Source organism: Pempheris klunzingeri, chromosome 13, assembly GCF_042242105.1.
Source record: "Pempheris klunzingeri isolate RE-2024b chromosome 13, fPemKlu1.hap1, whole genome shotgun sequence".
NCBI lineage: Eukaryota > Metazoa > Chordata > Actinopteri > Acropomatiformes > Pempheridae > Pempheris > Pempheris klunzingeri.
The window spans coordinates 21,294,599-21,317,696 of NC_092024.1; the positions used below are offsets into that span (position 1 = coordinate 21,294,599).

Sequence of the window (23,098 nt, forward strand, 5' to 3'; positions counted from 1 at the left end):
TGTTTGTTTCAGTTTGCTGGGTGTTAGCATCTTATTTTTGCTTACATTTGGATTTACTTCATGTAAATGTGATTCCTATGTACATGTAGATATTTCTAAAAGATATTTGTTCCAACGTACAGAAGAACATTTAATGCCAGGAGCAAAAAAAAAGTGAATAAATAAAGTTAAAACTGCAAAGTCAAAATTATGAGAATCAAAAGTCAAAGAGCAAAATTATGAATGTTCAAAATGTCAAAGTTACAGTTAAAAGTTATGAATAATTACAAATAAACATTTTTTATAATATATTTTCACATATCTTATTTATTACCTCTTATTTCATAGTTTTGACATGGTGAGTCAAATATATTGCATAATCTGTATTTGGTTTGTATTTTTATTATTTCTACTTCATAGATTTTTGGTGTTACTGTTGTGGCACTAATGGACTTCCATAAAGACACGAGCTCGTTTAAAAATACTATTCACACTGTCAGAAACAAAATACACCTGATAGTCATCAGTAGAGTCTGTGTGTATATTCAGACTGGATTTTGAGCTTATTAAAGATAGTAAACAGTATTTTTTGCTATAAATATTTGTGGCATTTTAGATTAAAGCATTTCCTCTTTGTGTTCCCATACATGAGGAAGAGTGGCTATACTCCACTTATCTATTCATGGACGGTCAGCATCCCCATCTCTCATCTGGAAGTCTTTTCCCAGATAGGGCCATTATCCTCGGGGCTGAGGCACCGGAGAATACCCACACTGTTACTTGTCCCGCTAATGGACTTCCTACACTGAGCCGAGCCAGCTGGAGTAACAGAATCACAACAGCCCGACTGCTCAGCAACGCATTCAGTCACACGCCCTTTCGGTGAAGTCTGCCAACTGCTCTCTGCATCGGGGCCTCGGATGGATCCTGATGACTGCCTCGTCTGGGCAGGGAGACAGGATCGAGCCTGAGAACTCGACCCGAACCGGCAGAATATGTTCGGCCGATAGTCGCCTCACTGGAGCAGATGGAGACTTTCAACATGATCGTACATGAAGGTCCCCGGTGACTTTGAAAAAGCAGCATCCATGAGACTCAGAGAAACATTGAATTATTCATCATGCTCCAAATTATTGTTGCTCTCTTTCTTTCTTTTTTTTTTTTTTTTGAATGAGTGTGTGTGGTTTTACTGGGATGCTGTAATGTCTTGGAGTGGTGCACCAGTGTGCAAATGGAAAAGATGTTCCAGAGTGAGGCCAGAAGGAGTTTGCCCAGTTTAACCCAGCCCACCTGGCTTTATGTTCTGCAAGGCTGGCAGGGAGAAAATACCTCCTCGCTCTTTCTTTTCTTTCTTTGTGTAAATACTGAGCCAATCATGATGATGATGAAGACGTGATGACTGATTATAAGACCCTGAAACGCCTCGGCTCCGTGGATATCAATGTCAGTTCATAACTCTGGTCCAGACTGAAGCATCTCGACAGTAAAGCCATGAATACCTTCGCATTTCTTTTTTTAAAAAGCACCTAGCAACTTTTGAAGAGACTCGAATGCTAAAACGAATGCATTTTCCTTCTAAATGACCCAAAGAGTGTCCGGCGGTGCATGTTGGGACTCAGTGTGTGTGTGTGTGTATTACATGATCTGGGGCTTTTGTCAGTGATCTTTCAAAAGTGAAGATCGCCACAATCCTGTAGTGTGAACTCACTGCTTCAGGCTGCAGTCGACAGTAACGTTACACATGACACATAGAGGCAGAGAGACATCCTGCATTGGACAGTTCACTGCCTCCACAGCATCAGCCTTACTGACCGCCACTGATGGGAGCGAGCCTGTGATCTGGGACTTTAGTCAGCGATCGCCAAAAGCAAATTTTTTAAAAAGGGCAGACGTCCGATCAGCCAATCAGCATCAGCTGTGTGTAACTGTATCTGGGCAGGACTGTCCTTAACACACAGAGAACCTGCTGAACAAGACGTGAAAGCTCAAAAACCATGGGTCGTATGTCTGAACAGATTCCTTGTGATTTGTGTGAATAGAGTTCAAAATCACTGAGATATCACAGTTTAAAAAGTCCCACGTTGATGTGTTTGATCGGAGGCAAAACAACATGAGACAGCTGAAGGATCTGTAGAGAAGGTGGTGGAAGGAAGGTGGTAGGCAGGCAGACTTCTTGAGTGCTCCATGAAGTTACATTTAAAAACAATACAAAAATTATTTACAAAGAAACATAATTTCAAAACTTAACTGTAGCTAACCAAAAAAAAAAACTATGATACTGTGGCAGCACAGCCCTCACGTCTCTGTCAATCTGTCCTCTCCCAGGCATCCAAGTACCTCCTCCTTATATAGGGCATTCAATCCCCACCTTGGCTCACTTCAGCTCTACCATTCGGTAACATGGTGACACAGTCTGTACCCTGAATGCAACAAATCTGCAAATAAAACTCACAGCACACAAACTACAAACCTCTAGACATTTCTTAACCATTTCCCACAAGCTAAACAAGTGGAAACAACAATTTATGCATTTTAATACCAACAAACATTTGTCAAAAGGAAAAAAAAAAACCTCCACTTGGTCCGACCCAATGATGTCACTCTGACATCACCAACACCATAAACTGGGGAAGTGCTGGGCCGGCCTCCTCTCTAAACACTACTCCTGCATGGTGAGCCAGGACAAACAAAAGGTAAGTATGAACAAAGGAACAAACAATTTGACTAGATTTTACCTGCAACTTAATAAAGGATAAGTGAACTAAACGACTGTTTTACTTTAATCCTACATGCACTAGATGTAAACTGTAACCTAATGGTACAAACAAACCCGGGATAGTATGAGCCTTAATGCTACACTGGCAGTGTTATGTCTATGGGATGAAAACTGTAGCCGTGGGTGCAAGTTTAGTAGGAGATGTCTGAATGATTTTAAAGCTCCTTTACACTCCCCAAACACACTAATGGAGAAAAAAAGAAAAGACAGAGCTCATCATTACAATGGATGAAATGACTGGACGTGTTTATGACGATGTTTGTGGCAGCCAAACACCACATTTCATTCTTTTTTTGGGTCAAAATATTAAATTTATTAATTGCTGTCAGGCTTTTATGAGAATTTCAACCAATAAAACCAGAAGTGGCTCTAGAATAAGTTGCAGATCCTGCCTTTAAACCCCCACAGTGCCTCACAGAGCGGCTATCATGGCTGTAGATTGATTGTTTATTCTGTTTTCTGTGAATCCCAAACTCCTGCAGCCTCAACACTGAATTTGAGGATTGTAGCAAAGCTTTTTTTTTGGCTGAAGTTATTCTTTGCTGACTGTGGCTTATACAATCACAGACTCACTAGGACACAGACACTGACAGCTGGCTGCCTGCTAAACCACGGCAGAGTTAGGAGAAGGAAATTAATACCCATTTCATAGATATTAAGAGCTTTGGAACATAGAAAAATATTTCACAGGGAATTTATTTCTCTATTTGTCATCAGTTTATGAAACGTGCCTTCACAAGCATCAGCTTTTATCTTATTTTACCAAGATATGATTATCCTCCATGTGTTTTGTTGTGTGAGAGATGTGTGTTAAGTAGGTGTGTGTGTGTGTGTGTGTGTGTGTGTGTGTGTGTGTGTGTGTGTGTGTGTGTGTGTGTGTGTGTGTGTGTGTGTGTGTGTGTGTGTGTGTGTGTGTGTGTGTAAACACTGCGGCTGCCTCTTTTCTTCCCTCCTAATCCCACATGTGCCTTGTGACAACACGGCCTTCGGTGGCTCCCAGTCGGCCTTGTCGGCTCGCCTCTGGCAGTCCGGCGGCGGATGTGTTGTCCCCTGTGGCAACAGTAATCCACTCGGTATTCTGAGCACTACATTTTTTTTCTGCTTCTCAGTCTTGATTTGAATGATTTGTAAACATATATCTGTGTGTGTGTGTGTGTGTGTGTGTGTCATGTGAGTGATGGGTGTGGTTCAAACCCGGACGTGAGCCGGTCTGACGATGTCTGCAGGTCAGCTCAGTGTATGCTCTCCTGCTTTCAAGTGTCTGTATCCTGTAGCTGCGCCCATCTCGCAGAGAACCAACCACAAGTGATGCTTTGTTCCATCAGACATCATTTGGAAAAAAGCAGTAAGCTGCTCTCACAGAATGACTGATTAAGAAAACAGTTGTACTTATTAAACAGTGCAGCGGTACAGTGACTTAAAGAGACAACTCAGCCTAAGAAAAGCAGCTGGTAGCCAAGTGCTCTGGGCTCATTTTGTATTAATTATGATATTTTACTTTTTCTTGTTAGTAACTGGCCAAAAGTAGGAGATGTAAGGACATAGTGAGTTATTTCCAGCTCAGCTACACCAACGTTTGGTACCAAAGACGTACAACATTGAGGTTATAGGTCAGATTTTGGTGCTCAGTTCAGAAGAAATAACCAAAACCTTCTTTCAAGCTCACAGCATTTTGTATAAAATCACACATAAAGGTGCCAATATTGTTCTGTCTGCTCCACTGAACGCTCCAGTTTAGCATGTTAATTAGCACTGAAGTACAGGCTGAGGCTGAGGGGACAGGTTTTTTGTGTTGCAGGTTTATTTAGTGACAAAACCAAAGTCTTGATCTGAAGAATATTTTGTCCTGATGATCAGTTTCCAGCAGAATCCATCCGATAATCACTGTCATATTTTAGTCTGAACTAAAGTGTAGCAACCAACAGACCATCATTGCCGTCACGTGAGCCACGCAGCTCGTGAAGCTAAAGATAATTTCAATTAAAGGGATATTTCACTCATTTTCTACCAGCTTTGTATCATTACAGTTTTGGTCGTATATTGTTATATGAACAATGTTTAACTTTCTTGAGGAGCAGAGATTAGAGTCTGTTGGATGACTTGAAATCTGGCAGACGTTTGCTGTCTCTCTGGCTTTTGTTTGAATGAACAACTGTCTTAACAATTAAATCATTGCTGCCACTCACTTATTCAATCAAACAGCAGGGAGCTTTTAGTGTCGGCATCACAGAGGAAAGTTAAACATTTGCACATACTTCCAACACTGTAATGATACAAATCTGAAACAATCCTGAAACTCCCAAATTCTCCTCACTTTCAAGTTCATATTTGTATTTGGAAGTCCTACTAGACCACTTTTACGTGGTTTAATGTTAAATAAATGCATTATTTTTGTAATGGCAGACACACCTACTGCAGCTGTTTTCAGCCTCTGTCTTCATACTTTGTTTTTAGAGGAACAGAGCCGTCTGAACACAGCATTTTCACACACATTTATTTAAAGATGATGCAGAAGAAGAGGAAGAGGGCCGTCTTTTTTCAATATTTAGCAGTCACCAGACACACCAGGGGCACATATTTAGATTGAAAAGACATTACAAAGTGCATTTTGTGTAATATAGGACCTTTAAAAAATCTGCAAAGCAACATCATTAAGAGAAATGTGGGGGAGAAAATACAGTTTTCCCTTGACTGAAAAGTAGAAAGTGGACCGTCTGTATCACTATCCCCTAAATGTGAAGCCACAGCCAGCAGCTGATTAGCTTAGCTTAGCACAAAGACTGCAAACTGAGAGAAACAGCTGGCCTCATGCTGTTCAAACGTAACAAAATCTACCTTCCAGCGCCGCCAAAGCTCAGTAATTAACAGGGTGTTACTGTGCCAAGAAATATTCTGGCACCTAACCCCCTCCTCCCCCGCTCCCCTCCTCCCCTCCTCTGTAAATCCTGGTAAAGCTTCCGGTTTTTATATTTCATTTTTGCACAGATTAAACAAACAAGCTTTAGAGATACAAACTATTCCTTTGAGACCCGACTCGCCTTGAGACTTGGATGCAGAAATCCTCGGGTCATGTTTTAACCTTGAGGAAAAATACAACAAGAAAGCAACCAAGCAGAATTTAAATTATTAGCATTAGTTGTTGCATTGCAAATTTGCACATTTGCACAGCATTTAGAGATGTTGAAGATCATAACAGTTTCTTGTGAAGAAGATAAGACTTGCTCCACAGACTGAAAATACAAATGGAGAGAGAAGTGGGCTTCACAGCGAGAAGTCTGAGGAGTTGAGACTTTTTTTTCCTGCAGGGAAAACTTTTTTTTGTTGAATTTACAGCCACTTCTCATGTCTAAAAGAGAGATTTTGGATGATGTGGCTTTAAATCTTGAACTTGGTCCAATGTAAAAAGACTTAAGTTATCCAGAGTTGACTCACTAAAGCTGCTTATTGTTAACAGTCCTGCGCTCGTTCCCTCTGCATTGGGACAGAAGCTCAGACAAATTCCTCCTCACTGTGTGTGTGTGTGTGTGTGTGTGTGTGTGTGTGTGTGTGTGTGTGTGTCTGCTCTCTGACACTCAGTGTTTGTGGAACACACACACACACACACACAAACAAGACTGAACTTGTACATGATGCAGAACTCGATGATCACTGGTTACAGCCGGGAGGAAATTGGCTGAGTTTCCACAATCATCATAGTGGAATTCCATAGAGGCTTACAGGATTGTGTGTGTGTGTGTGTGTGTGTGTGTGTGTGTGTGTGTGTGTGTGTGTGTGTGTGTGTGTGTGTGTGTGTGTGTGTGTGTGTGTGTGTGTGTGTGTGTGTGTGTGTGTGTGTATGTTCAGGTACACTAAGACATCTGTGTGTTTTTCTTCTCATCTTTCTGGAAGATGTGTGTGCAAACATGCATGACTGAGACCTCTGTGCTTTTTGGAGGCAAGATAGTGCATCTGTGTGTGTGTGTGTGTGTGTGTGTGTGTGTACGCATGCTGGTATTTCTGTGTGTGCGTCTGTTAGTTTTTTCTGGATTCACCATTTTGGCATAGTTGTCTGAAATGCCAGCAGTGATTCTCGGCGGAACTAAAAGGCTGGTGATGGCCTGGAAGTGTCTGCAGAGAAAACACAAAGCCCCATCTGACTTTGTGCTTTTAACAGTCTTCACACACTCCTGACACTGTTTCCAGTTTGACCATGTATGTGCAGATACATTCTGCTCTAAAACAGGTGAACTTCTGTAGTCTGTGGTTGAGTCTTTGTTTGATTTTAATACCTGTGTTTTTGTTTAAGAGTTCTACCTAAGTGTCATCTAGTTGTTGGCTTTGCCGACAGCTATGACACGGAGACATGGATTGGCAGAAAAATCTTTCCAGACATTCATGGTTCCCAGAGGATGAATACTGCTGACTTTGGTTCACACACTCAGTTCCCCATCAGGAGGAATTGTTAACCACTTTGGTGGTAAGTGTAAGTTTTCACCTACAACATCATCTGCTTCAGTTCGTGATTAAATACTTAATGCTTAATCAATTACATTCCCATCATCCTCAGCTGCTCTCACCGCTAATAAAACTAGGATGATGAACATGGAAAACATCAGCTTGTTATTACATTGTCACCGTGAGCATCTGGACCAAGATTAATCCACCGACAGTTTAATAACATTTACAAATGCACACGTGGGTTTTATAATGAAACTTTTTTAATGAGTTATCAGCATCAATGAGGACTTAATGACATTTATTGATGGATTGTTACAAGTGGGAAATGAATGAGCCTTTTTTAAAGACTTATTAACATAGATAACTGCAGAACACTAAGTTATTATAGATTGGTCCCCTTCTACTAGAAAATAGAATAATATTATCCTTTCTTTAAGCTTGCTGAGATTAAAGTATTTGTGTGATTTTTGACTTGAGTTACAGCAGCACAGCTTTTTAGTCCCAGTTCCCACCCAGTGTACTCAACTCTGGAAAATCTCCCATTTTTCCCCGTTGTTTTTTACTTCCGACATGGGAATGTGGAGCTTTGTCTTTCCATGAGTCTCAGGAGAGGGATTGTTGACCGACCCCACTGGAAACTCTCCATGCAGCCTTCGTTTCCTCTCTGCACCCAGTAATCTTGACGTGACCAGGCCAGTTAAGGGCTGGGTTGCCAGACGCTGAGACTGTGAGTGTGCAGTATTCCCGACCGAGCTGCCAGCACCAACACCTCGCCGTGACTGGCTGTGTGCTTTTATCCATTCCTTGTCTGAATGTGCTGAGACTTTTTCCTCTCTGCTTTGGGGCATCGCTGTCTTTCCCAGAGATAACAGTGACAGCAGCTCGGCGAGAGGCGCAGCCCTGTCCGTACGAATGAAGACAAATATCTCCCAGCCTTGAGCCAGATGTGGCTCTGACCCCTGTGACCTTCCCTCTCTATATACACAATCTGGATGCGGGGCAGATCTCGTTTACTGACGAGTCTCTCCGTGACGGGATGGAAGGGAGGGAATAGCAGCTTACATGTATAATGAGATTAACCTCCAAGTGCAGGGCTTCAGAGAGACAGCAGACACAGAGGATAGACCTCCGCCTGCAGCTTGTTAGGCTCTTTGATTTTGACAAAGTGCATTTATATGAGCTGATTAAATTAACTGAAGAGGAAAAAATTGACTCTTTTCAAACAGATGATTCATTTGTTTGATACAAAATCTAACCTGCAACACTTAAACTGTCGTGGTTTTGATGTTCAGTCACCTCATTCATTCAGTTTGCGTGAACGTGTTTTCATTTCCCTGTCGTCTCAGACCCAGCCGCTCCCACCTGCTCTTCCCACCAGTAGATCACTTCACCAGTTCCTCCTCCCCACTTGCCCATTCCCCCATTCCTGCATAAGCTTTCTAGTATATAACCAGAACATTCCCACTGCTCCTTTGTCAGTTTGTCTTTGTGCTTCATGCCTTCAAGCTTTCTGATTACTGTCTCCCTGTGACTTTCTGATCCTGATCTAGTTTTTTTTACCCTGCCAAAGCACCACAGATTCTCCTGCCCCAGCGTGACTTCTTTTGGTCTTTCTTTACCCTTTTTTTTTGCTCAGTAAAGACTCTTTACTCTTGCCTTTGCCTCCTGAGTCATGCTCTTTGGCTCCACTTGTTTTTTGAGCTGTGACATTAACATTGTTTCCACTGTTGCACCTTTCATTTCTGTTACTTGGTGTTGCATTATTCTTATTTCTGCAGATAACAGATGAAATATAGCCAGTGAAATGTCACATCAATATGTTTTGAGCAGCTAGGGAGTTAAATATCAAAAGAAAGGAACAGTAAATGTCAGGTTCTCTGTTGAGGCACACGTTTGTATCGCCTGCTTACAACTGAGGATATAGTTTTACTCTCTTATCCCTCACAATGCCAATATTTACATATTGTTATGCACTCTCGTGTCCCATAGCACTCTATATTTCACATCCCACGTCCCATAACCACATTTAAAATACCTTCTTACATTCTTCAGCTCACAACATTGTACTGTTTGTACTTTTTTATCTTCTAAAGAAATGTTAAAAGGGAAATGCTTCTTTCAACAGTTTCAACCTTTTGCATCATAGTCATACAAGAAAAAATCATTCATAGAAGAAACACAGAGGGCAGTTTCACCATGTGGAGCAGCCACAATAGACCAGCATGCAGTGCAGCAACTTGAGATGCTGCGTTACATAAACTATGTTCAATTTTTATTCTATTTGTGAGAAATAAAAACACATCTCTACGGGGGTGATACATTACAAAACGCAGAACACAATCGGATAAACTGCACAGCACAGAAAATGTTTCAACACATTCAGAAATAAATGCCTAAAGAGCACGATAACCTTTTGATCACTGTCAAACTTCACCTTTGCTCAGCAGCCGAATCCAGAAAAGAGAAGTTGATGAAGAAATCCGAAGTGAACAAAAAGTTAAAGTGCTTCAGCAATCAAATACTGAACTGTGTAAACATACACGCCCTGACATCCTAAATGCTTGCAGCACAGGCTTTTTGTTGAAGGAAAAAAAACAAATGTCGGAGAAAGAGAAACACATGAGGCAATTAAAAGGAAAAGCTATATAGAAGCCACTCAAAGTTACCACATTTCATCACAAAATAATGAATGCCTGACTGTATCATAGATTAATGACACAACAGTGCGCAGCAGCCAAAGCATTTCCCCTCATTTATTGATCTGATTGTACTCAGTGCCGTCTCTCCCCTGCTGACTCTGGATCCAGTTTCTTTATGCTTGTGTTTCTGAGGAGGGAAAACTTGGCATTCCTAATTCCTGATGTTGTGGTAGTGGGCCCAGCTGTGTCGACGCTTCACACACACACATATATATATACAGAGTATATTACTGTTAGGTGGGGTTGGATGAGCTCATACTGTGGGCTGTTTCTTCTACCAGAGAAGGAATAAGATGAAAAAATTTCAGCCTCCTCAGCTCTGTTATGCCTCTGGGGTGTTATTGCTGTGCTCTGATTTCTCTGCTGGTCTGTGCAGCCGTTTTAAGGCCGTTATGGATTTCGAAGAGGGGGTCCTCTCAGTTTAATGTATTCTGACATTTTTTCTTACGCCTTTGATTTATTCGTACACTGAATAAGTCATAGTTGCAGAGGTCATCTGTGCAAATCCAGAATTAACTCAGGAGGAGTTGAATATTCATGATGCTGGCGTTCAAAGACTGCAAAGGCTTTTTTTTTCCCCTCGTGATCAATTCAGCTGCATTGTGTGTGCTGCAGGCTCTTCATTTAAATGTATAATTCAAAATGCATAGGCAGAATAATGAGTCTTCTTATACAGTTAGGGTAAATGTGTTGCAGTAAAGGTGCACATTTCATTTTGACATTTGGTGTGGCTGCAGGGGCCAGTATGGAAGAAATTAACATGTTTTCTTGTTCATCTATAGTGGAATCCATTCATGCATATTGTTTTAGTTAAATTTGTTCTAATTTCAGTTTTTATTGCAGCCAATTTATACAGAAGAAAACGTCCCTGTTGAAATGGTTCCCAGTCTCAGCGAGGCTGAGGGGCTGTCCAGGCAACAGGGACACGGTTTCTGCTGCTGAATTTTTAAATGTCACTTTTGAAAACCACAAATTAAATTTCATCCCCCTCTGCTGTAATGAGGCGGGAGCAGAATCCAAGTGACTGATTTTACAAAAACCAAGCAAACACAAACCAAATGAATGTGCATGAATATCACAGCACCTCAGGTAAGTCTGAAATATGACTTTTTGTTTTCAGGTGAACCCTTTAAAAATAACTCACACTGGTATATAGGAGCCTAAATGCAAATCTATTGTAGAGCTGCAACAATCTGTGTATTAATGGATTAACTGTTTGATAATCATTAAAGTAATTTTTCAGCTTTTACAAGGTGACAATTTGCTGCTTTTATTTGTTTTCATATTCTGAATCTGAAAAACAAGACATGTAAAGGTACATTTCCCACTTTCTGATACGACTAAATGATTACTTGATTAATTGAAGAAATATTCAGATTAAATAATGATAAAAAAAAATGTTTTAGCTGCAGATCTACTCTGTTTTCTGTCGGTTCTTCTACATGATTGTAACAAATGTTTCTCACTAATTCTCACTATTTCTAATATATCCAAATATAAACCAGTCAATCAGTGGTGGAAGAAGCGCTCAGGTGTGATGAGTAAAAAATATTCATTTACAAGATGAAGTCCTGCATTCAGAAAGTAAACGTACAGAAGTGTGGATCACTGATGGGCCACCTTTGATGCATCAGTAACACAAGGTGATTTGGAAAAGGGGAAGGGCTTTCTGTTTTAAAGGGAAAGAGGTGATGTTGTTTTAACTAAAACTAACCTTCAGTGACAAGCAGAGGGAGTTCAAATGAACAGAGGAGGAGAAATGTATGTCTTTAAATGCATCACCTCCCCCTCTCAGGACCCCCCTCCCCTCCTGATCTGCATCCATATGTGGCTGAAATCAGGACCTCAGCTGCTGGATGCAGATTGGACATCCTCTCCCCATTGTAGCCAGTGGGTGGATGAAGTGTGTGTGTGTGTGTGTGTGTGTGTGTGTGTGTGTGTGTGTGTGTGTGTGTGTGTGTGTGTGTGTGTGTGTGTGTGTGTGTGTGTGTGTGTGTGTGTTTGTGTGTAAGGGGATGATATGACTCGGCGCTAGGACCGTGGCTCTGTCAGTGCGCAAATCCCAGCAGAGAGGCAGCTGAGGCTCCGGCAGGAGAGCCTGTGCGAGGAGAGATAGAGGCTGCCTGTCTGCGCTGCGACTCAACCCATCACCGGCGGGGGAGGCTGCACCTTCTGCCGAGGACGGACCTGAACCAGCCGGGCTCGCCTCCGGAGCCCTCCATATGGGCTCACCATGCGCAGGATACGGGCCAACGCCATCGCGATTCTGACCGTTGCGTGGATCCTGGGGACGTTTTATTACCTGTGGCAGGACAACAAGCCCCAGTCGTCGCCGTCGTCGTCGGCGTCGCAGACCCGCGGCAGGGGCCATGGGCAGAAGGTGGTCCCCGGTCGGCTGGAGATCCACCGGGACGACAGGACCATCCCGCTGATAGTGAGTGAGCAGAGGGGATAAAGAGAGAGGGGAAGGGAGAGCGGCGCGGCGCGGCGCTGCGCACGGCGCTGTCGCTGGAGGCGCCGAGCTGCAGGAGAGTGTGTGCTGCATGTTGATGTGCGCGCGTGTGTGTGTGTGTGTGTGTGTGTGTGTGAGAGAGAGAAACCTGGGGTGATGAGGATGGTGGTGGAAGTGTTGGTGATGATGCACAGCTGGAATACGCTGCCTTGACGGACACGGATGCCTGTAACACGCATCATCTCTAACCTCCTCCCGTGCAGCCATACTATTATTCTACAGGCTGCAGGATGATCAGCTCCCTGCTCGTGTTGGTCGGTGGTTTCCTGCCTTTTCCCTGCCTTCCCCGAGCCCGGGAGAACCTCAAGCACACGTAAGAGGCTTTCCATAAGTCCTGTGCGTCGTGCGCAAACGGCTCGTAAACCACATTATGCTGAGACCTTTCCTGGATTGCACATGTGAGGTGCAAAACACGAGCTTTCAGCCCGGACAGGCCACAACAGGAGGCATCATTGCTGAATCGCCTCTGCACTTCAATCTGCCACTAAAGGTCCATTTCAGTCAGGTCAGGTCTGTGTTCGCCTGCTGTCGCCCGGGCGGAGCAGTGAAAATAACCCCTGGTGAACACTGGAGGTGTAGGTGTAGGTGTGGTGGTCGCCAGGCTCGGCTTGCAGGAACCCCTCCAGGTTACAAACACAGCCTGTAGGCACAGTGAGCAGAGTGGGACCGTAGCTGGGTCCCTGCCAGCTCAGATTAGGAGATCTGGTCTCCTTGGCTGCGGGGTTTTCTGATGCATTTAGTGTGAAGAAACACAAGACGAGTGGCTTGTGCTTTCAGTCCTCTGACAATGGATAAAGTGAGGAGGACTCTAGTGCTGCAGGATAACGGATTAGTCCACAGACAGACAACTGATGAACAGTGATTTTAGTCGTTTATGAAGCCAAAGTGTTTTGCTTCTTGAAGGTTTTCCTGCTTTTTCTGCTGTTTTATATCATTTTCAGTGGAAATGTTTGAGTTTTGGACAGTACGAAGCAATCTGAAGATGCCGTCTTGTGCTTTGGAGACTTTAGATTTCACATTATTTGACATTTTCTTGCCTAAATGACCAATATGGTGAACTTACCACATTAACAAAACACACTAAAACACAACAGTTAGCTGGAACCTTAAAATAAACTCTTTTTTTTTTAATCATAGTCATGAAATACCAGAAAACGGTGAGCAATACCTGTTATCTCGTCTCCAGCTCAAGGTGACGTGTTCAAACACCTTTTTTTATTCACTCACTGATGCAAAACTCAGATAAATGATGTTTTTCATACATCCCAGCATTTCAGCCTGATACAAACTGTGAGACAGAGACGTTCAGCTCTAGTTAAAATTCAATATAAATTATATAATAGATTTTTAGGGTGAAGACATAAATCAGTCGTTTACTGAAAACTTACTGGGACTACCACTTCATAGCCATGACAGACAAATCCAATCTATTTGTTTCCAATTGTATTTTTAGGAGACAGGCACTGTTGAGGAAATACAGCGCACTGGAGCCCCTTTCTACAATTTACTAGATCCAATAAAGTTGTCACAGCTGTGGTCGAGGATGTGTGCCAGCATGTCAGGATGTTTCAGCAGAATCATCACAGCCCTGTTCGCAAAGATTTAATAATCGAGGGCAAATGCCAAACGGTGGAGCTGCTGTGGCATTCGTGCTCGCAGGCCTGCTTAAGCGGGGTCTGTCCTCCTCACGGATAGAAAAGAGGAAGCTGTGGTCTGCTTCAGCATGTGAGCGCAGGCCGAGGATATGGTGATGATCAGAAGATGCAGGCAAACAAATATGGAAGCACTTTGAATAATCTCTTCTGTGTGTGATTGTGGTAAAAACCAGAAAGATGTCTCATGGCTGCAGGACAGTTCACAGGCTGACAGTAAACTGAACCACAGATTTCTAATCAGATCGCTCTTTGAACCGTAAACTTTTTTCTTTTTGAATCTGGGATTTGCTCAGAGGGGTCGTTCACCTTTGTCACCAAACTGAGGTTTGACTTAGAGTTTGTTCTGCTGATCACAGGCTGCCAGGTCACCCTACCTCCTTCCTTCCTTCCTTCTTTCCTCCCTTCCTTCTGTATTTCTTTCTGTCTTTCTTCTGTATTTCTGGTCTTCCCTCCCTGCTTTATCCTCCTCATCCTTCCATTGTTTTGTCTTCTATCTTCTGATGCTTTGTCCTTCACACTGTTTCTGTTCTCCGTCTGTCTGTCTGTCTGTCTGTCTTCCCGTCATCCTCTTTCGTCCATTTCCTTCTTTCTTTTTACCCGTTTCTTTCTTCCATTATCCATTATTGCTTAATTTCTTTCTTGTATTGTGTTGTCCCCACCCCACCCCTTTCCTCCCCCACCTCTCTTTTCTCTCTCCCTCTTTCTTTTCTCCCATGAGCTCGTTCATTAGCAGCATTTGATTCACTAATGACATCATTTCAGAAATCTGTTTGCACTGGCTCCACGTTTTTCTCCTCTCATTTCCTCTGCTGAGTGCTCTAATTTCCCAGCACTACTTTTCAGTCTCTCTCTCTCTCTAACAGTGTGTGTGTGTGTGTGTGTGTGTGTGTGTGTGTGTCTGCTGTAACAGTAATCAGTAATCATCTCTTGTCATGGCTCTCCACATCGGCAGCAGACATGTTGTGAACATCTGACCACTGATCCACATCCAGCTAATCAGTTTGTCAGTCTGTCGTTTCTCCTCAGCTTTCACTTCATGTCACCGCTCCCTCGTGTGTGTGTGTGTGTGTGTGTGTTCGTGTGTGTGTGTGTGGTCAAGTGTTTCCAGAACGTGTAAAACTCACCAAAATGACTGTATCACATTAACCTTCAGCATTTTTTAACTCTGATGTTGTCAGAACATGTTCCTCAGACCAGGCTGTGACCGCTGGTTTCATCACTCTTGACACATGACCATATGAGAACTGGGATAAATGTGCCACTAACGGTCTTGTCTGAATGAGGATTAGCTCCATTTTCCATTACAGTTATACATGACAAAACTTCTTCACCAGTGCTGAACAACCTCTGGTAACCAAACACATCATCCCTTTAGGCTTTGCTTCAAGACAGTTTTTAGTTTTTATTTGGTGTTTGAAGTCTTAATGTCCATTTCTTTTAAAGATTACAAACAGTGTAGCAACGTCGTGATGTAAAACTCCAGGAAGTAAAAGTCCTGCACATAATACATAGTATAACATATAAAGAGTCAATATAAGATTACAGTGCAGTGCAGGATATCAATAAATTGTCTCTAATTAAATATATTCATGTCTGATCCTGTATTTCAGTGCTCAGATCTAAGCTTATCTTTGTTTAAGTAGGTTATTATATTTTGGAACAGCCCCTGTAAAAAGTAAAGTCGAATCAAATAGAAATAGAAATATAAGAAAACAAGATGATGCCAAAATCCTTGTTAAAACATGTTTTTTCTCAAATTTTTACCTTTTTGTTGTGAAATGCTGCAGTATTTTATTTCTTCAGGCTCATAACAATGATTCATGTTATTGTAACATAGAATACACGTTCATCTTTATTTTTAGTTTATGTTTATTTAACTTTTTATATGTCATGTGAAACCCTGTGAGACGTTGGTTTGCCAAATAAAAACTGAAAAACTTGCTAATGAAAATGTCCACACGGTAACGACGGCACGACTCATACGAGTCTGGAAAAATCTGTCTGGAAAATGAGCAAAAGTACATTTTGGGGGACGGCAAAGGAGAACTAACCAGTCTGTTGCCTGGGTGGCTTGTGAGTAGAGGAATAGGACTCAAACCACCACGTCACCATCATCCGTCATCCAGCGTGTGGGGGATTCTTGAATCCTGAATTTTGAGCTCCTGAATCGTTGGGTCTCTTGATATAAGAGTTTGGTCCGGACCGGCTCTTTATGGGAAGTGTCTTGAGATAACACAATGATTGATTGATTGATTGATTGATTGATCACAGACTCATCTCCAGCTAATCAGGCAGACTTGAGTCTTTTAAAGCGTCTTGAAAGAGCCACGTTCATCCTCTGCATGAGCTTCATATTTAATTCAGCAGTCGAGCCTCTGAGTTCCTTCTGTTATTTCTGTCTCATTATCCTCGCAGTGCCACTTTTTGTGGCTTGAAATCTTTCGTCATGATGATGGTACTTGATCACCAAGGGACACGAGATACAAGACAGTGGAAATGAAATGACTTGCTTTATTGTATTTACTGTTGATGATGATGTGACTCTGGATCACAATACTGATCACTTACACTTATCAAACACCTCCAAGAGTTTAAATGCCTTTTAGTTCACGGCAGCACCCTGTCACCTTAATGCTCCTCTCCTGTTCCTGTCAGAAAAAATAAAACCTGCTTAGAATAATAGAAGTAATAGATAATGTCCTGTAGCCCTGCTCGTGGCTCTGTGAGGTGATTTTGGAGATTGCTAATAAATAGGTTGTAATTGTTTATCTTCACCTGTGGTAAAGAAAGCCCAACGTAGAAATGTGCTTCTTTGCTCTAAGAGGAATCATAGTTAGAGTCTTAATTTTGGCGTGATGGTGTGTTTTCAAGGTTTTCACCAACTTTCTCAGAATAATGACATAGTATTTCAAAATACTGCCAAACCCTCTCAAAGTAATGGACCAATATCTCAGACTAATGACTTAGTGCCCCAAAATAACAAAGTAGCATCTCACAATAATGAGAAACTTCCTCAAAATAATTGTTTCTCAAAATAATAACTTATTATTTTGAGAAAGTGTGTTATTATAATGACTAACAGGATCACACTGGTGCAAATGGATATACTATATGTGTTGATTAATAGTAGGTATTTATACATCCAACAGACACAGAGCGGCATTAGCATTCATTTGCTGTTGTGTTTCTGACTACCTGATAAATTAAAGTTTTTGCTCTTTTAGCTCTGTTTTGATCTCCACCACCCCCTGAGGGGGGAACACCTGTCTCCTTACCTGCTACATGCTCCACTATCTTCCCCTGCTAGATGCTGTTTGGTGCTGCGCAGATTGTGTTGGATGGGTTTTTGGAGCTTTAGTCTGTGGAGGTAACAGAGTGATACAGAATTCACCCACAGTACTTTCTCTGTAGCTGTGCCGACACGCTTGTGTGTGTGTGTGTGTGAGTCCTTGAAACTTTCACTGCTTCTCTAGAGGGACTGAAAATGAGGTCAATCTCACCTGAACCCGGTCAGGAGCTTTTTCTAAATCCGCCAGCTACACCGACCTTTAATAAAGCAGCACAGAACAAAGCCTCGTCCTCTCTTTCATTTTTTCTCTCCTCTCCTGCCATCCTCCCATCTGCCCCTCTGTCATCTGCTTTTATGTATTCATTGGCTGTTTTAACCTCCGACTCACCTGTTCCAGCTTACCAACGAGTGTCAAAGCTCCTTGTGGGGAAACCCATTAATTACTAAAGATTTATGGGCTGTGTGCTCTGATTTGATGGTGAGTGACCATCACATTCTGCCCACTGAAACAGTGACCTGAATTACAAAGTAGTATTTAGATTTTAATCATTCTGCAGATACTTTTCTTCAGACTGGTTTAAAGTGTGATAAAAGGGCAAGGTTGTAATTCTCGGATGTGCAACATTGCAGCAGGGTTGCAGCACAGCACCACAGCAGAGGACATATCAAGGCTCTTAGACTTAGACAGCTCTATATCATCTGAATATAGAGCTGAAACAGTTAACTGGTGAGCTGCTCAGGACGTAGAGCAAGTTGTCCAATAGTATTAGGGTTGGTTTTTCCATATCCAGCTCCTTCTGTCCATATGTCAAAGTGTCCTTGAGGAAGAAACTGAAGCCCAAATTGCCGTCAGACCAGCACCTTGTCATGCTGTGTGTGTGTGTGTGTGTGTGTGTGTGTGTGTGTGCATGAGAAAAGAGAGAGAGAATAAGAATTGTGAAGTGTTTTGGTCACCGAGGCATAAAAGCACTATGTAAATCCATTTATTATAATCTATCTGAACACACACAGAAATCTAATCAGCAATCTATTAATTGTTTAATCAAGCAGAAATGTCAAACATTACAGCTTGTACTGTTTTATAGCCTCTCATGTCTTATATCAGTATTAAGTGAATATGTTTGTTAGGCTGCAACTAACAATTATATCTATTAGGGATTATTCTATAATTGACGAAATGATGAACTGTCAAACCCAGAGTCACTCGTTTGGTCCAAAACGCAAAAATATTCCATTTTATTCTGATGTGAAAGAAGCCGGGAGCAGAGAATGTTTTGAAATTTAAGGATTTGAAAGATTAATCGTCAAAATCATTGCCGATTTTTTTTTGCTCGATTGATCAGTTTATTCTTTCAACTCTACCAGTCTGACAAGTCTTAACTCAAGGTCCACTTATTAGCTTTTTCACTGGCTTTCAACCACACCTCACACTCTGTAGTCCACTGTCTTTATGGACGAGAAGTTTGAAACGTACTACTCAATGACAAGTGAGCTGATGAGACGTGATTGGAAGTTCTTTCCGAGGTCAAATCTGAAAGTTAATCTCACGTACAAACCGTGAACAGTTTTCATCAAACATCTGTTTCTACGTCAGTCAAAAGTTTAGTTGATCTTTCATATACTGAGAGAGATTTTTGACCCAAAAACCTGTGAAATATTTTCCGAAGTGGTATTTAGAGCCTGAAACACTGCCTGTTTTCCTGAATAACGTATTAAGGCAGACAGTTGAAAACAAAAATTCTCCTCATGAGGATGCTGCATGTGGCCTGCAGCTATTTCACAGTAACAATAGACGTGGCAGAAGAATAGTTTGTTGACAGAAGTGATGGCAGCGAAGGAGTGCAGTGTTGACAACTGTTTGTTCTGCTGTGTGTTAAATGAGCGACTGGAGATCTGTGTTTGTTTGTCATTTAACTCCCACAAGTGTTATTTACTCATTCACTCCTTCTTTGACTTCATTTCTATCATTTATTTCTAAGTAGACGTTGCTTTAAAGTTTATCCTCGTCTTCCTGGCTTGGTGTAAGCTCACCTTGTCGTGTCCTCTGCAGGTGACACAGCCCCCGCGGGTGGAGCAGCAGACCCAGCTCCTTGGCGGCCTCGATGAGAAGGCCTACCTGGCCGGGAAGCAGCTGAAGCCGGGGGACGATCCGTACAGAGACCACGCCTTCAACCTGCAGGAGAGCGACCGACTGGGCAGCGAGCGGGCCATCAGGGACACCCGGCACTACAGGTGAGCATGGTTAACGCCTCGGCCCAGGTGCTGTCAGTCACACAAGTAGATGGAGGACTTATCTCACCTGAGCTGCACATGGATTTGGAGTTGTTTAGAAAGATCCATCTGGTATGCTTAAAGATATTTTAAGGGTCAAAGGGGGTGCTTTTATTGAAACGTCTTGACCTGATCAGTCCGGTCAGTTTTTGAGGAATTAGGACAAAGACACTGACTTTAAACCCCAACTCTGTAAAAGTGATGTTCCTGCTTTTGTTTTTATAATTTTTAGCTTGTATCACTTAAGACTGGTCATATTAGTTTGATGCATTCAATAACCTCTTTTCGAGTGTATATAGTATTTAGTCCATCAAGTCTCTGTAGGTTAGTTTCAACTTGTTCCTCTTTGTTGATGCAGTTTGTCTGTTTAGCACAATGATTTTCCTCTTTCAATATGAATTGATTTAGCTGTTCTTCTGGTCACTGGTTCACCAAGTATGGACACACATACAAGGAATGTGACTCCAGTTTTTCCACTGCTCTCATAGTGTCATACACAAGTATATATGTAAGAAAACAAGTCACTCAGTCAAAAGTCACCCATGACAGACGTACACGCCTCCTCTATACTTTGGCTGACAAATGTTTCAAACTGGCTGGCAACCTATCAGTTATTTTTATTCAACCTATTTCTACACGGGCAGGTTAGGTCGGCTGTTTTACAGTTATGGCATATTAATACTGAGAGCTAAAATAACACAATACAGGTGAGTCATAAGCAGAATAATAGACACTAAACGAGGTACAAGTGCGGTTAAAGCAGTTACAAGCAAGTAAAATGATTATTGTGATCACTTTTAACCATTACTGTCTAATTCTTGTACCAACAGAGAGATTATAAAGATGCAATGACTGAATTAATTTTTCTCTAAGGAGGAAACTACATTATTATCCACAGCTTGTATTCCAGTTTCCCTTCGTTTGATAAGCAGCTGTAAAATTGTATACATCATTTACACAAAATTAAGTACGGGATAATGTACGTTTTCAATAATCACTCCACTTGCCGTACATTATCCCACTCATTACATGGCTTCGTACTAAAGAATTAAACAATTTGACACAAAATACTGACTTGAAAATTATTTTATTGATTTAAAAATGATCTCTTGCTTCCACTATTGAAATGGCGTCAGTAACAACGATTTGTTCTACATACCAATGATCTGCTATTCAGAAATAACTAACCAATCAAAATAGAGTATTCAACAAAGCCACGGAATAAAATTGTAATAATGACTCTTCGGTGTATATTTTTTGTCGTCTTAACTCTTTTTAGTTACTATGAAACAAGAAACAAATGAATAGTTATTTTCTCATTTCGTCGCTCTGCACGGCAGAACCAGTGGGGTGTGATACCTCATCTTCATTTCTTCTGGCCTGTGCTTAAAGCTCCTAGAAACAGATTAAAGCAGAGGGTCAATGTGTGCAATTGTTGCCTGGCAACCAGATATTTCCATGTCACTACGGCAACAACGCTGGAGCAACTCCTCGGGGCACTGCTGCAAATCGCAGCTGCCCAAAAGGTTGTCCGTTACGATACGTCTGTCAATCCAGCACATAGATGTGATTTCTGAAGAGGGAGAAGTTAAAGCCGCTCTCTCTCTCTCTCTCTCTCTCTCTCTCTCTCCATGTGATCTTCTCTTCTCTGTGCTGTAGGTGCGCCTCTCTGAATTATGACACAGACCTTCTCCCCACGAGTATCATCATCACTTTCCACAATGAGGCTCGCTCTACTCTCCTTCGCACCATCAAGAGGTACAGTAGTGAGGTCCAACACAGGCGGTCTGATGAGACGGGAATGATGACACTCAGGCTTCCTGATCTCCGTCTGTCTTTCTGTCTCTCTCAGTGTCCTGATGCGAAGTCCTCCGTCCCTGATTCAAGAAATAATCCTGATAGATGACTTCAGCTCTGACCGTGAGTCCCTGCTTTGTTAACGCTTTGGTTTAATGTTGCTGCAACTGATTACACTGAAGTTTTGTCCTCTGTATTGTGTGTGTTCTATTTTAAGGAGGAGTTTCATTTTGCATGAGATTTTAGTGGCTGATTCAGGTATTTTTTAATCCCAACATCTTTAAAGCGGCTATATTCAATTGTTTTTACTGTTTATTAGCATGAGATCAAGTGACTGTTAGTGTGTGAAAGGTGTCGCTCATAGTGATGAACCCACAGACCAGTGTTTCCTACACCTGGTCCACAAGGTATCTAGAGCTCTAAAACATGCAGGCCAGTTGGCCTCCAGGACCAATACAATGCCCTCGGCTTTACTGAGCATTTTAGCATCTTTCAGCTCAGTGTTTTAGTTTTGTGGCAGCGGGAAGCTGTTCTCAGCTATTTTTTTATGCTAAATATTGTCTATATTTACTGTTTATTGTTAGAAAATTGAATTTAGAAGCCCTGGAAGTTTGGAGAAAGCTTTAAAACAATAACAGAATAGTTTATAGATTAGTTTTAATAAATTATTTTGCAATTTTATAGACTAGGTAAGATTCTTTTGTCCACGGAGGGAAATAGATCCACATCCTCGACACGGGATTATGATGAAGTTTATGTTGATAACGATGACAAACAGATGTTTTTTTACCTCATGTGGGTTTATCTAACAGCCTGTCATGTCATGTCATGCAGCAGAAATAAACCAACAGGGAGTCGGTCAGCAGTTTTTGCCTGTGTGCCAAAGTACTCGCCCATTTCTTTCTTAGTGGATGTGAAGGTGGACGTCCTCTGGAGATGAGGAAATAAATGAGTCAGTTGAGGGACACAGTTAAATGTGTAGATTATTCTATTATGTTAATATGTAACCACATAAGATTAACTAATGAGACCTCTGGTTTCTTTAAGCTTAAGTCATAACCAGCATGGCAGCATTAGCAAAGTACATATCATGATATGTGAATGATATTGTGAAGCCCTAATTTGAGCACTTAAATTCTGTATTTCTGAAAACCCTGGCTGCAGCTCTGGGCGCTGGGTGCTCTTTTCCTTCTTCCAGCTGCTACAAATATGTGTGATGTAAATGTCAAAGGAATGTTCCAGCACATAGGAAAAGCCAAATTATAGGAAAATGTAGGTGGTGGATGATGTCAAGAGGCAGGAGTGGCTTTGAAGATGTGTCACAATGTGGTCTGATATCCTAGAAAATCAGATATTGAATCAGAGGTGAGAGCATCTCTGAGGATTTGTGCACTTCTGATGATGATAAAATACATTAGCAGCAAAGCAATCGCAGAAATGAGCTGCAGCTTTGACCACCATGACAACTTTATGGTTGAAAGCAAATTGTTAGTTTAATTGACCTTGACATTAAGCCAACTAGCAGCTGAATCAGTTTATAGCATCGTAAAACGCTTTTGACCAGGCCGACCAGCTGATCAGGGCCGTAGAATTAGAGGATAGCCAGATTTTAGTAATTATTCCCCTTTGTCAGCGTTAGACAGACAAATTACATGAGCTCATGCCTGACACTGTCCACTGCGC

At 41.8% G+C, this 23,098-nt stretch overlaps 1 protein-coding gene across 1 annotated transcript in view; it reads left to right on the forward strand.

Moving 5' to 3' along the window:
- The first annotated feature begins 12,011 nt into the window (after positions 1 to 12,011).
- galnt16 (UDP-N-acetyl-alpha-D-galactosamine:polypeptide N-acetylgalactosaminyltransferase 16) overlaps positions 12,012 to 23,098 on the forward strand; it is a 36,332-nt gene continuing 25,245 nt past the window's right edge. The window contains exons 1-4 of the mRNA XM_070842100.1: positions 12,012 to 12,325; positions 19,398 to 19,579; positions 21,278 to 21,376; positions 21,471 to 21,538. Coding sequence (XP_070698201.1) covers positions 12,125 to 12,325; positions 19,398 to 19,579; positions 21,278 to 21,376; positions 21,471 to 21,538 — 550 coding nt within the window. The 5' untranslated portion in view covers positions 12,012 to 12,124. The remainder of the gene's footprint in view (positions 12,326 to 19,397; positions 19,580 to 21,277; positions 21,377 to 21,470; positions 21,539 to 23,098) is intronic.